We start from the raw sequence: 21,941 nt of genomic DNA, 5'->3' as shown, positions 1-21,941 counted from the left end.
TATACATAGTTTTATACAAGGTTACCAACTTACATGATATCTTTTAGGGCTTGTATTTCTAATTTTTGCTGTTTTATTTCGTTTTGGAGGTCATTAATATTTATAGGTCTAGACTGTGGTTTTTTGTTTCTATTCAAAATGTCTTTATGATTGTAGGAAGAATTAGGCTTGGAAGTAATATTCATAGAAGAGTGTAGTCTATCTAAGTATTCTTTTTTGGCTTCAGGGTCAAGTATTTTGTCAGCAATGTTAAGGAGAAATTCTTCTTCTTTTGTTAACATGTTTATTTCAGGAACGGGTTTTTCTGGGGAGGCGTCTTCATAATCAGAGTAAGAAGAAGAATCTATTTCATTAATCGAGACCTTCTTCCTCAAGAAGTTCATCGAGGAAGTATCACCATTTTCTATGAAGATGTTGTTTAACCGGTTAAGAGTATTGTTGTCAAGGGAAAGTTCATTTAATTTTTATTAATCCTACAAAATTTTGAAATATGACCTTTTCTACCACAAGAATAACATTTGATGTCTTTAAAAATTTTCCTATCAGTTTGAGGTCTATTTTGGTTATTTTGGTGTCTTTGTTTATTCCTACGAGGTTGAGGTTTGTTGTGATGTCTCTTTGTTTCTTTCTCGGAAGGACAAGTTCCCTTACATTTTGGTTTTGTTTTTTCATTATAAGAAGGGTCGTATTGAGCACAGAAATCTCTAGACTTCTATTGGTGAGTGATTGTTCTTCCTTGAGTTGTCTTTGTAATTTAATAGTATTACACATTTGTGTTCCTTGTCTGTAAACATAAGAGACTATTTCTCCATAAGAAAGAAGATCATAAGGTATTTGGCCATTGTATTCTTCTCTAATTTTATCTCTAACTTGATCACCTATAATTTGTGATAAACCGGCTAAGAATTTTTCTTTCCGAAATGGTTGATTACAGTCGGGTCTAATAATAAAAGACCAAATGTCTTACAAAACATCTTTTCTTTTAGTTAAAAACATGAGGCAACAGGTTATCCTTGGAACACCTTTTATACAATTAATCCAACCATTTACTGTTACTAATGAAGGTATAGAAACTCTTGCTTTAAACAAAAAAATCACCTTCAATTTCATAACAAAACCACAAAAAGAAGTCTTAATATTTTACAAGAACATTCCATTTCAGAAATAAATTGCCTTATAAAAGACAAAGAAAACCAGCTTGAATTTTTAAAAGAAGATTTAGAATTCAAAAGGATAGAAGAAAATCTTTTGAAACCAAAAATTGTAGAAAAAATTGCTTCCTTACAAAAATACATAGAGAAAACCATATGTTCTACCTTACCCAATGCCTTTTGGGAAAGAAAAAGCAAATTGTAGACCTACCTTATGAACATGATTTTCTGAAAACAAAATTCCTACCAAAGCCCGCCCAACACAAATGAACCAAGAAGTTTTAAAATTTTGTCAAGAAGAAATACAAAATCTTTTAAATAAAAAAACTCATAAGAAAAGTCAATCACCTTGGAGTTGTTCTGCTTTCTATGTCAATAAAAATGCTGAACTAGAAAGAGGAGTTCTAGGTTAGTTATTAATTATAAACCTCTTAATACAGCCCTTAGATGGAATTTAGGAGTTCATAGGTTCCGGAGCACTGTTTGCAGATCTAGGGCATTTCTTATATTCGGTCCATTCAATTGAGTTCATGCCTACTTTTTTTTTCCTACAGTCATCCTCGCCTACTTTGGTCGAGCTGAGCGTATCTCGGAAAAGAATACTCACGATGCTACTAGTGCTCTCTCCAACTTGGTCTTGCTACTTCATTTGATGCATCAAATTTATCACATGATGAATCTATCTAATGTATCCATGTAGAACCGATGTATCAACCAATGTTCATGATTGCAGTAATAGGGTCAATAGTAGCAAGCCAATCCTTGAAATCGGTCACGTTATCCCTATCAAGCATGCTTAATCAGTATTCCAAGGCACCTGTTAAGATCCTATTTATAGGTGGCTTTGTTAGTTGCCATTCATAAGTAATCCTTTTAAATAAGCCAACTCATGAAAGATGTATAAGCTCGCTTGTCGACAAAATTTTTCTTACTCTTGAATTTTTATTTTTTTTATATGAATGCAACCCTTTAGTGGGTGTACTATATGTACATAAGTGTACATGTGCGCGTGAAAAGCGACTTAATATTATTTAGGGAAGATTTTGAGACTTTTGGCTTATCTTGAGAAAATATACTAAAAGAAAATTACTTTTGGCTTATATGCATTTTGATGTTGACACTGGACAGCGTTGGTGAAGGGTCACGCGATGCTGCAATATCAAAGGAGGAGGGGGAGTGAATTCCTTCGACGTTGAAAGTCTTGCTGCAAAGATGGTATGCATTGAAATTGGCAAACCTAACCATTTCAAACGCATAACACAAGCAATCTTAATTAATCCGCAAGGAATGAATAGGAAGATCGAAAACAAGAATAAATATATAAAGATTTTTTTTTTTAAAAAGCCCTAATATTTTATCCGTACAACACTTTCCATCATTTAATTCTAAAATCTATACTCACAACCTTATTTATGAATAAGTAAATAGTTGAAAAGGACCATGTTAAACATTGATCTAATATCATTTTTGAAAAATCCTAGTTCTCATCTCCTCTCTTTTACTCAGCCTTGCCCCGCTTTGTGCCCCTGTTCAACCGCCGCTACCTCGGCTACACCGTCGACTCTCTCTCGGACGGATGGATGCCGTCGAAATCTTGCAATGATGGGTACTTATTTTAGTGACTAAATACCCATCCACAGAGGTGACGAGTGACAAAATTGGGCACACTCCGACTTTGATCTACTCCATTGACAGCCAACATCAAGCTTCTCATCGTCGCCGTTAACGATCCAAATCTCGTAGATAAGGTATTCAAAAGAACGGAGAAAGTTGAGAGAGAGATGGCGGAGCCTACTATGGCGAGGACAACGGCAACAATCTTGTGCTTAGAACAGCCACTTTGATTTTGGATTATGTCTTGTCTAATCTATGAATTTAGTGATGATTTATTAACTTAATAAGTGAAAGTTCCATGTCATCAAAATAAAATGTAACTATACTATATTAGATTTATGACCAGTTTGGAATCGCATAGCAAATGATAGGTTCCAAAAGTACGGCATGTGTTAACGTGTGATTAGTCTGATTGGACTTCGATATGATGAGCTCCTTCATGCTGCATTTGTGCACCACAAAAAGAGAAGAAATCCATGCGATCATTTGTCAAGTTGATATTCTATTTAAGGAGCCACTCATAAGTCAATATTAACAGAGAATCACAATATTTTTCACTCAAAGTAATCTTTAGGGTCATGATTGCCACCCTACTGACGAAGCCTTATCCAATGCACGTGTCAAGCCATATATTCGAATGTAATTGATGTTGATATGAAAAAATTAAGTCACAAAAGAACAGAAAAGCTAGAAATTAGGGAGAACATGGTCGATGTGCTCTTTGCATTGAAGAGAAATGAAGAGAAATTTCCTGATCCATTAACAACTTCAACTCAAACATATGTTGAGTTGGCCATGTTACCACTCCCGCCTCTGTCAAGGCCCAATCCATTTTCAGTTCATTATGTAGGCCCATTTTTGGCCTCCCTCTTTCTTTAATTATTCAATTTGATTATCCATGTAATTTTCTTTTTCTTTCGACCAATTCCATTTGATAAACTACATGCAATATCCCGTTTATGGAAATTATTTATATAGTACAACGTAGTACCACCTTTTCTATAGGAACGCAACTATGAATGAGCTTCCTTTAATCAGACAATAGGATAAATTTTAATGAGTTGACAATACATAAAAATGCACTTTCTCTGTGCCCTTCAAGTGGCATGTGCCTATAAAATTTTTTGTTATATCTTTTATGTATGTGTCACGGTCACGAAATTCCTATGATCAAGGACCGTGCATGATGGAGGAAGACCTCCCAGAATCACCCAAGGTTCCCACAAGAGCTTCCAGAACGTTCCTAGGGATTAACAATACGGTAATTGCGCCAAGGATCTAGAACTCTCTTGGCATAAATGGGTAGTAGGTTCGAAGGCACGCTCTTGTCCACCCCATCAAAAAGCAATCTATGGTTGTAATCTGAGAGTCTCAAGTATAAGAATTGGTGCCCTCCCCTTCATTGTATTTATTCAATCATTTCATAATCGAAATTCCATTCTCTTATTTTTATTTTTTTTTTGGTAAAGAAATTCCATTCTCTTATTTAGAGCTTCTCTTTCTAAAAATTTCTCTCTCTAAGATCACACGGTCTAGATTCCAAATAATTGACCGTGACATATGCCTTTCGTATTTCGTTTTCCTCTATCCTTTCTTTCATCATTTTATATATTGTGCTTAAAAGCCATCCGAAGGATAATCATGTGAATCTGTTTTCTGAAAGTTAATTACATGAATATATGTGCTTAGTATGTGAACTATATATATCACACGACAGTGACAAGGTGCTTCCTTGTACAATCTAAATTTTCTTCTTCTTTTTTGACCCGGAAATCAAAAGTGTCTATTGAGGTAAAATCCATCACAATATGGGATACAACTCAAGTCTGAAATAATATTAGTGAACTTGTATGTATGTTAATCATGTTCATGTCCCAATTAGGTTAATTAACTCAGCTGGTGAGATTATGCTCGCATCGTGCTTTGTTATGAAATCATTATTCAAAGAAATGGTTTGGCAAGTTGGTCTGCTACTCTGTCAATACATTCCAATGCCCCACCATGTTACTTTGACCTCCCATCCACATGCGACATCAAATAAACATTTAGCAGCCCCAACATCTTTTTCTCACGTAAACAAAACAAAATTGTTGTAGCTCAAAAAGAAAAAATATCCATGTCAACATTAGTTGATGGACAAACCTTTACACCTACATGATTACCTAAAAGATGCATATGTTCACCTATCATTCCTCGGGTATTAATTTAAGAACTTGATTAAATCGGATGTCTAGACCACTTGTGTATTCAACTTTGTACTTTGGTGGAGTACCTCTTTCCATATCGTTAATCTGACTTTCATATGGAATATCGTAATACTCTCTAATCTTAGTTTAAAATTACCAAATTAGTGATTTATTTTCCTCTCTCGAAGTGCACGACTGGTAATGACCAATTGACATGATAAGGTGAGCCATCGCCCCCCATGACTTTGAACGGTCGAGTTTGCCCAGTCCATGGGGAATTGGGACCAAGAACACTGGCCACCAAAGTCAATTGAGAGGAACGTCATGTTTGGAAAAAGCAAACTTGGAGTTTTTCTTTGGAAGACTAGTCGCGATTTGGATCTTCCTGTTTGGGTTGATCAAATAATGTTGGTATGCGCGAACTGTCCAAATCATACATTATTATATAAATTAATAACCTTCACGCATTGTTGATATATATATATATATAATCCATGACAGTAAAATTAACGATCATGTGATAATATTTTACATAACATGTACTCCTTATCGATATAATTATCCAATAAATGTTAAACTTATTATACGGCGGGCAATGCAGTCCTATAATTTACATTTGCTATTATTCCACTAATTACATTTGCTATTATTCTCCTGTCAGTGAATAGCAAATAAAACAAAAATGAGAGAGACATAAATTTTTAAGAAAATTATTGTGGTTATATATTTATGTGAGGGAATTGTCTAAAAAGTCTTAGATCTATTATATGATAGTCTATTCAATTATAATCTTTCAATTGTATCAATTTAGTCCATAACTTTTTGAAGATTTATCAATTTAGTTCTTCTTATTAATTTTGATCGGAAATCACTAATATGACTACCAGCCAACCTTTTTGGCATGATCTAGACAATTTCCACGTAATGCATGTGACAAGTGAAATACGCGTCGATTCTAGATTCTTGTGGCACTTATCAATAAAATTCAATGTTTGTGTCTCTATTTGAATCGGTCATAGGTTGTTGCCTTCTTGGAGGGTCATCATCTATAATCGGAGATCTAATCGAAGGATTTGGACATCCAAGTCGGATCTCTTCATCTCTTCTTTCACTAGAAAGTAATTAAAAGTCGAAATTAAATCGCCTCCGAATTAAGTTTCCCAGCGTGGTCCCCATCGCCCATCAAGTTGTGGGCTTTTTCTTCTTAAGCGACGTACGCTTTGCCCAGCTTCCAAGCCACAGAACGGAGTCAAACAAATGACCGAGAAATCTGCAGAACTACAGAGCCTATTCCAAGCTAGCCGAAGAACCTGTTTTAGCTAAGTTTTTTGGGCAAATTAGAGTTGAGTAATAATTATTCAAAAATTTTTATACCTATCATGTGACGGTCATATTGGTGCTTTCATTTTTAAGTTAGTTAATTCAGCTATAAACTTTTTAATGATTTATCAATATAATCGTAATTGCTGGTATGAATATCGTACATCTTATATGACATCATCATTATTGATGTAGAAGTTATTTGCAATTTTTAAAAATTTATATGAATTTTTTTATTCTTTTTTTCTTTTTGTCGTTCTAGCTTTGCTAGGGGGAGAGAGAGAAAAAAATAGTCATTGTCGGTATTAATTGTACCGAAGACGACAGCTAGAGATAACTAGACGGCCACGTTTACAATTTTCGATCAAAATTGACGTAATAATTATATTGGCAAATTGTAAAAAAAAAAATTAGGACTAAATTGACCAAATCTAAAACATTAAAACTGAATGTAGTGCTATATAAAATGTTTAGGACTTTATAAGTAATTTTCTCAATTCCCATGTATCCACTTCTTCGACCAAACCGGACTTGGTGCGATTCTTCAGATTCTCGAGATAACCCATGGGGGCACAGGGCAGCCATGCCAAAAGTCACACCAAAGAAGGAATCAAGAGATTCAAGCGAGGAATATCCGCCAGCTCATGGCTTCTTTTCCCTATTTTTGTCATTGTCAATGTCACATCGCTCAGGAAAATATAATATAATAATAATTTTTTTGTTAATAATTTCTTGTGCTTATAAATTTCTTGATAACAACAATACAACAAATCAGTCGAGACCACCTTCTGGTAATATTGTAATTCATGATCGTAAAATCTTATCAGAAATAATCTAAACTATTATTATAAGCAATACTAAAATTATTATAGGAAATGATATTATTTTTTAGAACAGCGACATACAAAAAAAAAAATTGGAACACTCACATACCTTGTAATTGTCAACAACCAACATACATGCACATCAGGCAAGCTAGATCTACAAATAAAAAAAAAAAATCTACATCGAAAAAGTTAAGGCAAAATTTAAAATCCACCCATATCTCCAAATCCGCCGTCGCAGCCACCGTCGTAGCCGCCCGCGTCGGACACCATGTCTCCGATCAGCAGCCCGCCGAGCAGCCCTCCCGCCAACCCGGCCCCTAATCCCAACCCGAACTTGTTCTTCTTCGGAGCCTGTTGCGCCTGCTGGTTCGGGTAATACCCGTAGCCCGGCGGCGGAGGCTGCGCGTACCCGTAGCCTGCCGGGGGCGGCGGAGGATACCCATAAGCGCCGTACTGCGGCGGCGGCGGCGGCGGATACCCAGCCGGAGGCGGAGGCGGGTATGCGTATCCTGGGGGCGGCGGGGGCGGGTATCCGCCGGCCGGGGGAGGCGGGTAAACTTCTCCGTAGGACCCACTCGGGCCGGCCTGGACCGGGTAAGCCGTGACCGCCACGTCAGCCTTGGGGGCGGCCGAGTGATCGGCGGCGGTGAGCTTGTCACTGAATTTGTAGGAGAAGTGGAGCTCCCCTTGGGCTTCCCGGACGGCTTGCGCACCTGGTAGGTCACGGTGGGCGGCTGCGACGTCGCCTTGCCGTCGGCGTGGGCGGGGGCGGGGGAGTTGAGGAGCTCCTTGACGGGGACGACGACCTCGCCGACGTCCTTGTCGCCGAGGGCGCGGTCGCAGCGGAGCTTGAATCGGAGGGTGAGGCGGTTCTGCTGGGCGGAGGGCTCGTCGACGTAGAGCTTGACGGGGAAGTTCCAGACCGGGTTGCGGCCGCCGTCGCGGTTGGCGGGGGACTTGGACTTCTGGGGGCCGCGGTGGTCGCCCTCGAGGGAGACGACGACGTAGACGTCCATCTTGGAGATGAGGTTCACGTCCTTGAGGTCCCTGGCGGAGATGACGGTCAGATCAAGGTTCCTGTACTCCATGGTGGCGGTGGAGATCGTGGTGGAGAGAGAGAGAGAGAGAAGGGGGGATGTTCTGGATGAGTCTGTGAATGAATGGAATGCTTTATGGAAGCTTGCAAGGTAGACAAAGGACGAGGAAAGGTCAACGCGGTGGAGCTTTAACCGTCCTGCGTGGTTAAGTTTAGCCTAACCATGGTTGAGGACTCTTCAGCCCTGGTCTTGGTGGAGGAAGAATTATGAGGGATGTTGACCAAGTCCTCGGAATTTGACTTTTAAGCGTGCGATCATGGGTAGGGGCGATAGGTTCTCTATTCAATCCGGCCCCACCTCGAGATTTGCATCGGAGGGAGCAATTTACAATTTCCGAATCAGAACTGATTAGTTTAGTCTAGTTCCAGGGCGATGATCGTGGGCCTTAAGGGAAAAACTAAAAGAGGAGAAGAGACGAGAGTAAAATATTTAAAAAATAAATATAAAAAAATATAAAAATAATCAGTTTGGTAGTCTGTCTCTCTCTTTATCCATGCGGCTTCAGAGATTTCTTCCAAAGGATCATAAAAAGAGAAATTCAATTACAATGGTAGATCTCTTGTTAATCTAACAATGGAAGTTTTATCTCCTCGTCTACGCTACTGACATTAATTATAAGAATTATCCATAACAATGTACTTTCCCATATCGCCCGCTCCTAGTATTTTAAAAGCTTCAAGGCTTGCCCAATCTTCTTGAATGATCTTGATCCATCCTACATTGAAAACCACTAGACTATGATACATGACTTTTATATTTCCCTAGAAAATATATCATATTGTTTACATAAAAAAAAAAAAAAAGACTAACTCTTGGTTACTTTTGACAAGTGATAGATTTAGTCGATGAAAGCAAATTCGATAAATTATAGGTGAATGCGTACACAAGTTTTGACACTGTTTGTTTCAAAAAAAAAAAAAAAGACCAAGGAAAATAGTTCTTGGAAAATTGTTTTTTAACTTCTCGATGTTTGACAAAAAACTAATCAATATTTAGAGAATATTTTCCATGTACTGAAAACAACAAAAACAACTTTCCATTTTAATGAAAAGAAAATCACTTCCCTTAAACTACTAAACAAATTACAACTAATAACTTTCTTTGAAAATGATTTTCATGAAATTTTTTTCCTTTATCATGAAATTTTCAATTAAACAAATACATCCTATGAACAAAATTATCAATAACTTGAAGGAAATTGACAATTTGCTAATAAAGTCATCGATAATACAATATGAAGTTATTAACGAGAGCCTTGAAGTTTCTCGATAAAGTCATCAATATCGACAATAGATAATCAACACAAACATAATTGTAGGATGGTTCTCCCCATATATGATGGTTAAGAAATTATTTGTTTTTTTTTTTTTCAAATTTAGTAACCATCATATATAACCAATGTTTGTAATTGTCCGATCCCTCAGTCAATGAAAAAAATTAACATTCTCACAAATTTTATCTTTATATTTAATTTTCTGAAATTGATCTTTTCTATGATTTAATTATCTTTCAATTCCCATAATTCAATTAAAATTCCAACACCGTATTCGTCGTCAATTTCCAACAAAACTTTTTATATCATTGGGCTTTATCATTGATTAAAATCTATCGAAGCATATTGTTTCCTTGCGTTCCACTGATATAACTCTTATTCGGAATCAACACAAAACCCATCTCCTCTTAATCAAAACCGAAGAACGAATTTTGATAAAAGGAAATTTCGTCGATTGGGATACATCTCGACAAAACACATATGTGGTCTTTTCTTCTATTTTACTTTTCTAATAATTTCGCTATCAATTTCAAACAAGAAAACACACCAACCGTCCTTCTTGGGGGCATCTGATCAAACTCTATTTATACAAGACAAAGAATCCATCGCGGGTCAAACATTTAGCCACCCAACCGGATGCATTCTCTTTTGCTCGAGAATTCTATCCTGTCCACTTCTTCCTTTCGTTCCTTTTGTCTCCTCTCTCTCTCTCTCTCATGGTTTTATTTGTATCGTGTGGTTTAAAAAGCTAATTTTTTGAAAATATATTTTTTTATCGAGTCGTTGATGGGAGATTGAACTTTTCCTACCCTTAGAAAGTTCCCATAAAGATCCCCATTATGTATGACTCAGTCATAGTGGGACGTCGTATTCGCATGACATTTTAGGTACTAACTCGTAGGAATTTTAAAGACGAAGTAGATATTCGAATCTGGTGGGTGAAAAGTAGGAGAAGAACCCCTAGTATTTGGCAACCTCACATCAACCGAAATACTTCCTTGTCCACCGCAGCCGGAGTACATCATTCCTGCATTGTCAACTCCACCCCTACACTTCTACTTCTTGCCAGAATTAGCAGTAACTTGGGCATAAAATTTTCCACATACGTTCGCCAGTTTCTTAATTTGTTGCGCTACTTTCGAATCTTGTATATCTGGTAAGTGTTCACGGGCCTACGCTGACACCGATGCCACCAGGCCCAACCTTATTTTATTAAGTGGGGCTTAAGCACATGGATGCTATGAAAAAATTGTCCAAAAAGTCATAAATTTGTTGTACATTTCTAATTCAATCTTAAATTTTTAAGTTTTATCAATTGAATCCTAAATTTTTTCCACGTTTTACCAATTGAGCCCATCCGACTAAATTTGATTGGAAATTGATGACATGGTCACTAGCAATCCTATATTGTACAACATTAACGTTGACATTAACGTCGCCAGCAAGGGTCGCTGGCCAACCCTCGCTTGGACCAGATTTAACTAGGGCATCGTCGATCTCGTCTAATTTGGGGGAGGCCGCATACCCTCGCTTTGGCCTAGATGAAGGCCACAAGGGCTAGCGAGGGTATCATAGCCCTCGCCCAGAGCTGGCAAGGATCAACCACCAAACCTCGCCAATCGTCGAGCCTAGAATTGGCCTTAATGTCAAACAAGAAAAAAAATGAAAAAGAAGAGAAAAAACCAAAAGAATTATTAAAATTTTGAAAAAAGTATTTAACAATGCCCACATTGATGTCGACCATGCTATATAGGATCGTCAGTAATCACGTCATCACTTTTTTGTCAAAATTCATTGGATAAACTTAATTAGCAAAATATAAAAATATTTACGACTCAATTGGTAAAATTGAAAGATTTAGAACTGAATTGATTAAAGCACAATAAGTTTAAGACTTGTTTTGATCCTCCATGAACCCTAAGGTTGCATTTGGTCATCCAAATTTGGATTGGGATAGGATAGGATAAGGCGGGATTTGAAATCCTCCAAATATCATTTGGATAGTAGAAAATCTCATCATATATTTTGATATTATTTATGATTGGATTCAAAATCTTTGAAAATGCTGTAAAGAAGATTTATGAAATTTAGAAAGCTGTTCGTTTTTCCACCACAGCCATTTCAGCAAACGCCATTAGGGAAGAGCATGAAAACCGTTTCCTCCATTGATGAGAATGGACACATCCAGCAAATTGGACTTGGTCCAAGTCGGCTGCAATTGTTTTTTTCCTTGGAGTCTGAGTAGTAGCTTTCTGAAATGAACTGAGGAGGTTCTGCGGTCGTGTGAGGGTGGGTGTGAAAGAGAGAGATGCCAAGAAGACGACACACTGCAGCTCTCATGTCTACCGCTCTCTCTGTCATTAGTGCTTGATTGGTATTCCCTGTGCTTCGAATCTCTCGGGGAACTGAATTACATTCGTTTGAAAGATAACTAGTTGTAGAAAACACAAAAGAGCATGGTATAAACAGTAGCAAGTAAATAGCCTTGGAGATAAGCAAGAACATATCATTGGATGCTAGCCATAAAGCAAGGATGTTGACCCTTGCCTAGATTTAGGGGTGAGCATGGTTTGGGTAAATGGTTCTCACCCTCAAATTGGGAATCACTCACCAAGGATTAGGTCTAAAAAATTGAAACTGGAAACCGTCTTTTAGTTCCACAGACCATTTTAAGAACTAGATTGCTAGTTGGATCGGGTTCAGTCCGGTCTGATTTCCAGGTGGATCTATGGAATTTGTTCCATTAAGCTTTGCGCACTCAATGCAACATTTTCTGGCAAGCCAAACTAAAACAAAAGAGAACAAAATTTTTTTATTCTTAATTACAAGATTAGTAAAAAATTGGATTCATATTAAAAGTTGAGAATTGATACAGTAGGTCAATGGGCGTTGAGCTTGAGAGTCGAAGTCGTGAGTGAAAGATAGAGAGACGACTCATACGAGGTAAAAGTGAAATAAAATGAGCACTCAATTAATGGATGTTAAGCTTAAAAATAGGAATTTTAGGGTTTTTATTATTCTTGAATGTTTTTTTTTTTTGTGGGAAAATTTTCTTAAAATTAAATATATATTTATATATCACCGGGCCGGTCAAAGTGAGTTGATGGACAACTCCACATCTAGAACTAGGAACTAGAGGGTATCCGCGAGTTCCAATAAATTGAAACCGAAAACCGAACTGCTTCCCTTAGGAACTGTCGATTCTAGTCCAGTTCGATCCAGTTTCAACCATTCCCGGTTCTTTTGCATATTTCTACCTAGATCTAGGCAAGGGCTCGACACCTTCACTTGTGGCCGATGAGAGTATAGAGGCCCTCATTGGCCAGAGATGTAAAAAACAAAACAAAGAAATAAAAGGGAAAGGAAACATATAAAAATTATTAAAAATTATTAAAAATTATCCTTATTAATGTCATTCGCGCCGCATAAGATAGTCAACATCTACGTTAGTAATTTTCGACTAAAATTGATTAGATAAATTCAATTGGCAAGACATAAAGCGACTTAGAATTCAATTGGAAAAATTAAAAAATTTAGGATTGAATTGATAAAATATAAAATGATTTAGAATTCGATTAATAAAATTAAAAGGTTGAAAATTGAATGAGTAAAAGTTTAATAAAATTTAAGACTTTTAAGATAATTTCTCTTAATATAAAGCGGCGACCAGGACCTCTCTCCTCCTCATGGTGGTGCGCGTGTCATCATGGTGCCATCATCATGAAGCGTGGACCCTTGCCTAAAATCATGGTCCGCCCTGCCCTCGCAGAGCGACGGCTTTAGCCATCGCGGCCGCCCTTCTCTCCGGAGGTGCGCACGCCTCCTCTTACTTTCTTAATATGAAAATTTCCATGTCTTTACCTACTCTGGCGGGCCGTCTGCACGCCTCCGTCAGTGCCCTTTCCCGTGTGGGCATTGCGGCGTCACGAACTCCCATTGAAATGACAGGCATGTGATTAGACCGTTCAATTGCACAAATCAAGCAACGTGTTTCACTGCATGTAGAATATGTTCCACGACCATGGTATAAACTCCTAAGCTCGCTTCCATATTCGTCAATATCTTCCAATCCTTCGTGACTATATTTAAGTTCCCTTTTTTTCGCTTGACAATATTCTGTCAATTTTCCGACATTTGAATTATTCAGGTTAGTAAATTGATGGGAAACATTTTCCTAATTAAAGAGAAATTTATGTTTATATTTGAAAAAACAATGTCATCTTTAAAAAATGTCGGAAATTATTTTCTAAATTTTGAATAGATATCGGGACTTGTACAAAAACTCTACTACACTTATGTATAAAAACCCCAACACTTGTTTCCTAGCCATAGATAGCGGATTCGAGTCTAGAGGTCAGGGTCGAGACCACCGAGGCTCATCGAAACTAAGCTTGGGTCTAAAAAAGCGGGGCTGGGGACCCCATTGCCCGACCTCAAGTCCATGAGGTTGGGCATAGGAGAATAGCGCCCGTGGTCGGGTCCTCGACGCCTGGCCCTAGAATCCAGCACCTTTGGCTGACTCCCACCGCCCGTGCCCGGGTCCATCGTGGGGGCGGAACCGGTCCATCGGGGCCAAAGAACATGTCTCTTTTTTGTTCTTTTTGAGGTCAGAAAAGAGCATGTTTCTTGACAATTTCATTTCCATATGGACCAAAAAAACACGCATTCATCTTCATAGATGCCTGTATAAAATAAACCGCCTGGTCGAATAGGGTTTCGTCCCAACCCCCTTCCCTCCCTCCTTCTCTCCGGTAAGTCCTCGATCGATCGATGAACGATGAATTCCATTCCCCTTCTGCTCCGGCGAGCGTGCCGGCGAGCTCCTCCGCCGCAGGCCGGACCGGAGATTTCGCCCGTGCATTCCGCTCCTCGTTCCGGACGTTCCCTTCCTAATTCTCGATGCTTTTTTGATGTCGTTCCGACAGATTACGGCGTCGGCTCCCGCGTTCGGGCTCGCCGAATCGGTCTCCGGCGAATGGAGGAGCCGGGGCAGGTCAAGCACGCCCTGATGGACTTGGCCGCTGGCGCAATCGCCGGAGCGGTGTCGCGGACGGTGACGTCGCCGCTCGATGTCATCAAAATCCGATTTCAGGTCGCGCTTTCGGAACGCCGGTTTGTTCTTTCTTGTTTTCTTTTTGCCCTTTGTGTTCCGTTCGTTGGTGGGGAGCATGGGGTTTTAGCGCAATTGACGTTCGTTTCCGCGGCGCGAGTTGTGGCGAGAGTTTGCTCCTGTGTCGGAGAGGATCGGCGATTCGGGCAATGCTGAAGGTTTATTCTGTGTATCTTTGCAGGTTCAGCTGGAGCCGACATCGACGTGGGCTTTGGTGGGGAGTAATTTGCCCACGAGGTCGAAGTACACGGGGGTTCTCCAAGCGACAAAGGACATCTTTAGGGAGGAAGGTTTGCCGGTATGATACTTGAGGTGCTAAATTTTCCCTTTATCAGTGGAAAATTTGTATCTTTACTCTGTGCTGATTAAGTTATTGCCATTGAATGCCGCTTCCCTCGATATATAAAATTAGTGAGTAAGACCATTCAGTAATTGGGTATTCGCAGGCTACCTGTGATTAAGTTTCATTTCGATGGGAGTGAAAAATAGCACCTGAGCTAATTGACTTGTTCGGTGATGTGAAGATTGAGTGCAAGCTTGTGAAGACAGTAGGAGATTGACTTTGGCCTTGTTATATTTATGCTCAAGTTTTGTCCATGTCCATGAGTGTCATGGAATTGTCCAGATGAATTAAATCAATCACAGTAGCAGATTGCCCTACTGTCATCACAGATATGATATGCTTTCATTTTAAGAAAGTATTCAATGTAAATGCATATGGGTTTGTAGAAAAAGTAGATAGATTGTGAAGCCCTTACATTCTTCGGTCTTCTGACTTTATGTTAAGTTCTTGAAGAGGCTATATGCCCTCTGAAATGACTTACTAGTGTGATGTGTGGAACATTCCTTTTTCGTTTTTCCTCATCTAATAGCCTGTGTAATAGGGTTTCTGGCGTGGCAATGTCCCAGCTTTACTAATGACTGTGCCACATACAGCGATACAGTTTACAGTCTTGCAAAAACTGAAAACTATTGCAGCTGGTTCCTCAAAGGCAGGTACGTTACAGTTAACTACTGACTATCAGAACATTTTTGCAATTCCTGATATTGAGTCAATTCCATGATTTTTGAACCTAGCCAAAATGCCCTGGTTGATATATGGCTTAAAATTAATGATTACGTGTATACATGTAGATATATTAAATCCTGCATAACGATGTGCCAGTATAATATAGTATTTTTGTTTGTCCCATTGTGCGAGCTTTTGCTTTTCCTGTATGTCTTGTCTCTCTAAAACGTAATCTGCTTTTGTGATGCAGAGGATCAAGTGCATTTGAGTCCCTATTTGTCGTTTGTCAGTGGGGCATTGGCTGGTTGTGCAGCTACAGTTGGTTCGTATCCGTTCGATCTCCTAAGAACAATATTAGCTTCACAGGGTGAACCTAAGGTAGAGCTTCTCTTATAGGATAGGGCATAGAACATTCTGTTTCTGTTAGCATTTTTTTAAGTCGGCAAGAAATATAGTTTACATGTATACCTGTTTGTTTAGGAAATGGTTGAATTATTATCATAGAGAGCAGAAATCATTTCTCAATGCTGGCAGTAGTTACTTCTTCACATTCTTTTATTTTTCTTTGGAAGACCTGACATAAATGATAGTATTCATCCTGGAGAAAGATGCTGGGTGCGTGATTGAGAAACATCTGAAGATTGGTGGTGAATTCCCGCTAGGGATCATGTGAAAAGTAATGGTCTACACTGATTAATAAACAAGGACAGTGCTGTGACCTCTCTTTGTGTAGTTTGAACTTCTACATGCACTGTTTCTCATGAGAAGTTGTTGGTTCTCTTCTCTAAAATTTGTCATGGAAATCAATCGCTATTGCATAGCTACTGCCTGTATGTGGATACCCATGTAAAAGGGTTCCTGTTTTTTGTGAATTTTGGTCATATTTTACAAAGATCTGAGGCTTTAGTGGGTAATTGGTGGCTTTGACATGTGGTTCTATGCATGTAGGTATACCCGAACATGAGATCTGCACTTCTGGATATATTCAGAACTCGTGGGTTTCGAGGATTGTATGCTGGATTAACTCCAACACTTATCGAGATTGTTCCATATACTGGCCTGCAGTTTGGCATATATGATACATTTAAGCGCTGGACAGTGGTATGGACATTGTTTTCTATTTTTTCATAATCTCCCATTGTAGGAGACTATTCTGTTAAAACAATTTTTAATGCTCAGAAAATAATCTACATTAGTATCAAGGCATTATACTCGCATTGGATATAATGCATTTTCCATGTATTAAGCGATTCTTTTTTTCTTTTTCTTCACTTTGTTCGGGTGGGGGTTGTTTTCACTTTTGTCTTTGAGACCCAGAGGAGTAGTGGTATTTAGCTCTTATTAGCTTTCCTTTCTTTTCTTTATGCTGATTTTAGTTACATTAATGCTGGTTGTTGGTTGTTTGTAGAAGTATTTAATGTCAGTTACTTGGGAGTTAGGAGTGCCATGTTCCAAAATATTGGGGGAGCTAATTGGATGTTCTCTCCGTTCTTTTGGCTGTGTAAGTTCAGTATGTGTAATGAGTTTTCTTCTTCCATGTGTAGGTTTGGAACCATAACAGATCCTCCAAAACAGGCTTACAGAGCGAGGACGATAGCCCTTTGAGTTTTCAGCTTTTTCTTTGTGGGTTTGCTGCTGGGACATGTGCCAAACTTTTCTGTCATCCTCTGGATGTTGTCAAGAAGAGATTCCAGGTATATATCTTCTTAGAACTGCCAAAACTTTAGCATTCAGCATACTTTAGTTCCAGTTAGCCTTGAGATCTCTCGATAGATATACCCAATTAGCGGCTAAGGGCTTTGTTTGGAATGTTTGACCCTGGAATCATTTGACTGGCACCAGATTACTTGGATTATGACATTTTCATTATGGAAAAATATAGTAATGCTTGGCAGTCCAGGCATACTTCATGCTATTAGACATCAGTCTCTAATTTTTTTCAACTGGCTTGCAGATTGAGGGACTTCCAAGGCATCCGAGATATGGGGCGCGAGTCGAGCCAAGTACTTACCGGAATATGTTTGATGCTCTAAACCGAATCCCACGGTTGGAGGGTTGGTCAGGTCTTTATAAGGGCATAGTCCCTTCTACCATCAAGGCTGCAGCAGTTGGCGCTGTAACATTTTTCGTTTTTGAATTAACATCGCCTTGGTTTGAGTCAACTTTTAGCTGATTATTTTCTTTACTTTTTTTACCTTTTTTTTATTCATTTTTAAGATATAGATGTTCATATTTTCCCCATTATTCTTTTCCCTAGAAAAAGATATGTCAATGTCCCCCACCCCAGGGAAGGGGCTAAAATTATTCTAAAATAGTCAATAGTGTTCAATGCAGAGGTTCCAATCGTGATGTAAGGCAACTATAAAGATATGTGGAGTCGCGCGCAGTAGGCAAATATTTTGCTTTTGACATCTTTAGATACTGTGCTGCACATTTTTCAGAGGATGTTGTAAAGTTTCTCAAAGATTGATCGAGGTAAAGAAATGATCTGCTTATCGTCTCCTACTTATGACTTTGTGCAATGCCTGGCACCATCGCCAACACTCCTGGAGTGATTGATAAGCTATGAAGCATCGGTACTCTCCAGAAGCCTTCGTGTCTTGTCAGATACTTAGACATGTTTCGGCACTCGATCAACATGTATTAGAAAATTCAACACATGATCAACTTTTTCTCCATTTTTCGACACTAGAGTCTAGAAGATCGGTATTCCAACATGTAATTTAGTCACACATGAGGTTGATTTTTTTCCTCCAAGTTTTATGGATTATTGGAATAGAGTTGAATTTGTTAAATTAAAACAAAGAATAATATTAAGAAATGATATATTAATATTTTTAATGTAAATTCATTCTAAACTCTTTTTATTATTTATTTATTTGTGAATTTGAATCAAATTGATTTTAAAAATGATAACTTATGACATATATAAACCTTTTAACGATTTATCAATATAATCATTCTAACCGATTTTGATTGGGAATCGCTGATATGGATACCGTACGTCCTATGTGACATCATCGATATTGATGTGGAAGTTATTTGCAAATTTTAAAAATTTATATGAATTTTTTTATTCTTTTTTCTTTTTGACGTTCTAACTTTGCTGGGGGAGAGAGAGAGAAAAAATCATCATTGTCGGTATTAGTTGTACCGAAGACGATGGCTAGAGATGACTAGATGGCCAAATTGGCAATTTTAAAATTGACGTAATAATTATATTGATAAATTGTAAAAAAATTAGGACTAAATTGACCAAATCTAAAACATTAAAACTGAATTTACTGCCGTACAAAATATTCAGGGCTTTACGAGTAATTTTCCCAATTCCCGTGTATCCACTTCTTCGACCAAACCGGACTTGGTGCGATTCTTCAGATTCTCGAGATAACCCATGGGGGGCACAGGGCAGCCATACAAAAGTCACACCAAAGAAGGAATCAAGAGATTCAAGCGACGAATATCCACCGGCTCATGGCTTCTTTTTCCTATTTTTGTCGTTGTCAATGTCACATCGCTTAGGAGAATATAATATAATAATAATTTTTTTGTAAGAAATTTCTTGTGCTTATAAATTTCTTGATAACAACTATACAACGAACCAATCGAGACCACCTTCTCATAATATTGTAATTCATGATTGTAAAATCTAATAGGAAACAATCTAAACTATTATTATAAGCAATACTAAAATTATTATCTAGTGATTAGGAAATGATATTTGAGTCCAAGTCCCGTAATTTGTAATTGAGAATTTTTTGGAACAGTGACATACAAAAAAAAAAAAATCGGAACACTCACATACCTTGGAATTGTCAACAACCAACATACATGCACATCAGGCAAGCTAGATCTACAAAAAATAAAAATAAAAATGAAAAATCTACATCGAAAAAGTTTGGCGAAATTTAAACTCCATCCACATCGCCAAATCCGCCGTCGCAGCCGCCGTCGTAGCCGCCCGCATCGGACACCATGTCTCCGATCAGCAGCCCGCCGAGCAGCCCTCCCGCCAACCCGGCCCCTAATCCCAACCCGAACTTGTTCTTCTTCCGAGCCTCTTGCGCCTACTGGTTCGGGTAATACCCGTAGCCCGGCGGCGGCGGTGAGCTTGTCGCTGAATTAGTAAGAGAAGTGGAGCTCCCCCTTGGGCTTCCCGGACGGCTTGCGCACCTGGTAGGTCACGGTGGGCGGCTGCGACGTCGCCCAGGAGGCCTTGCCGTCGGCGTGGGCGGGGGCGGGGGAGTCGAGGAGCTCCTTGACGGGGACGACGACCTCGCCGACGTCCTTGTCGCCGAGGGCGCGGTCGCAGCGGAGCTTGAAGCGGAGGGTGAGGCGGTTCTCGGCTGGTGGAGGGCTCGTCGACGTAGAGCTTGACGGGGAAGTTCCAGACATCGGGTTGCGGCCACCGTCGCGGTTGGCGGGGGACTTGGACTTACGGGGCCGCGGTGGTCGCCCTCGAGGGAGATGACGACGTAGACGTCCATCTTGGAGATGAGGTTCACGTCCTTGAGGTCCCTGGCGGAGATGACGGTCAGATCGAGGTTCCTGTACTCCATGGTGGAGGTGGAGATCGTGGTGGAGAGAGAGAGACAGAGAGACAGAGAGACAGAGGGGGGGGTGATGTTCTGGATAGGAGTGAGCATGGTCTGGGTTGGTCCGGGCCACCTCCTAACCCTAGGACCAACTCGTACAGTGTCGGTCCTCAATTTTTAGGACCGAGGACCGACCTATTGAGTCTGGGACCAAGGACCGGACCGACCCAATGGGTTCGGTCCGGCCTGTGGTCAACCGGGACCGATCGATAATTTTTTTGTCTTATTTTTTATACTCCCTAAAAAAACAAACTTACAAATTCAAATTACACATCCATCAATAATGCAACATTGTGCAACTAAACTATAAACACCAATACATATTTAGCAAATTTAAGATGACACAATAATAGAAATTTCGTACTTGCTAACCGCTCATCGAGATATGGGACAAGATGGAAAGTTCTTGTAATCATCTATCTTTAATATTAAGCGTTTTCCTGCATTTGATCATGTAGAGTCCACTCAACCAAAAAAAATGAGCTTCACACCACTTGACTAGCAAATCACCGTAAAGAATCGTAGTACTATTCTACTCTTCAAAAACTTCTACCATTTGACACAAATTGAAAAGCAAAGTGCAACTGAAATTCATTAGTAAAATACAATTAAACCATAAAAAGTTCAAAATACTTAATATAAACCATAAATATATAACTTCACATCTTGTTAATTCACTTGAACTTCTAAACACTTAAAACAAAACAAATGACACTTAATTAATACTCAACAAAAGTTTTAAATTGAAATTACTATTAGTACTATTGATAGAACATTTCAATATAATATAATATAACAAACATTTTACTTAGGTTTGAATATATAAGAGAATTATAAATAATATAATATAATATAATATAATATAATATACGGGTTGGTCTAGGTTTGGATCGATCCAAAACTCTTAGGGACGAGGACCAACTCCGCACAAATGTGTTGGTCCCGGAATTTCAAGACCAATGACCGACCCAATCCCCGGGAACCGGACTGTGACCGGCAGGCTGGTTGGCAGTCAGGGGGGGTCCAGGGTCGACCCTAGACCACTGCTCACCCCTAGTTCTGGATGAGTCTGTGAACGAATGAATGGCTTTATGGGAAGCTTGCAAGGTAGATAAAGAAGGAGGATAGGTCAACGCGGTGGAGCTTTAACTGGCCTAGGTTAAGTTTAACCTAACCATGGTTGAGGACCCTTCAGGCCTGGTCTTGGTGGAGGAAGAAGAATTATGGGGGATGTTGACCAAGTCCTTGGAATTTGACTTTTAAGCGTGCGATCGTGGGTAGGGGCGATAGGTTCTCACTTCAATCCGGCCCCACCTCGACATTTGCATCGGAGGGAGCAATTTAGTACAATTTCCGAATCAGAACTGATTAGTTTAGTCTGGCTCCAGGGCGATAATCGTGGGCTGTAAGGGAAAAAACAAAAGAGGAGAAGAGGCGAGGGTGAAACATTTAAAAAATAATATAAACAAAAAAAAAATCAGTTTGGTAGTCTGTCTCTCTCTTTATCCATGCGGCTTTAGAGATTTCTTCCAAAGGATCATAAAAAGAGAAATTTATTTACAATGGTAGATCTTTTCTTAATCTAACAATGGAAGTCTTATCTCCTCGTCTACACTTCGAACATTAATTATAAGAATTATCCATAACAGTGTACTTTCCCATATTGCCCACCCCTAGTATTTCAAAAGCTTCAAGGCTTACCGGTCTTCTTAATGGTCTTGATCCATCCTACATTGAAAAACTCTAGAATATGATACGC

General features: G+C 39.1%; 2 protein-coding genes and 1 pseudogene across 3 annotated transcripts; 1 reads left to right on the top strand and 2 right to left on the bottom strand.

Annotated features, from left to right (window-relative positions):
• Positions 1–7,116: 7,116 nt before the first annotated feature.
• Positions 7,117–8,264, bottom strand: LOC104415128 (protein SRC2). Its single transcript, XM_010026385.3, is given in 2 exon segments — positions 7,117–7,787; positions 7,790–8,264. Coding segments are annotated over 2 exon segments (885 nt in total). The 5' UTR covers positions 8,187–8,264; the 3' UTR covers positions 7,117–7,299.
• Positions 7,687–20,195, bottom strand: LOC104415126 (annotated as a pseudogene).
• LOC104415124 (mitochondrial thiamine diphosphate carrier 2) lies at positions 14,082–18,094 on the top strand. Of its 2 annotated transcripts, XM_010026381.3 has the most exons (8): positions 14,082–14,219; positions 14,394–14,560; positions 14,760–14,876; positions 15,463–15,574; positions 15,838–15,965; positions 16,536–16,688; positions 17,132–17,281; positions 17,542–18,094. In XM_010026381.3, exons 2-8 carry the CDS (start codon positions 14,444–14,446, stop codon positions 17,758–17,760), a joined length of 996 nt encoding a protein of 331 aa, XP_010024683.2. In that variant the 5' UTR covers positions 14,082–14,219; positions 14,394–14,443; the 3' UTR covers positions 17,761–18,094. The 2 variants fall into 2 exon arrangements, with proteins under 2 accessions (XP_010024683.2, XP_039156651.1); XM_039300717.1 differs by lacking the exon at positions 16,536–16,688.
• Positions 20,196–21,941: the final 1,746 nt, after the last annotated feature.

This window comes from Eucalyptus grandis, chromosome 8 (assembly GCF_016545825.1).
Source record: "Eucalyptus grandis isolate ANBG69807.140 chromosome 8, ASM1654582v1, whole genome shotgun sequence".
In the NCBI taxonomy this organism is placed as follows: Eukaryota; Viridiplantae; Streptophyta; class Magnoliopsida; order Myrtales; family Myrtaceae; genus Eucalyptus; species Eucalyptus grandis.
This window is presented reverse-complemented; position numbering and strand designations above follow the sequence as displayed.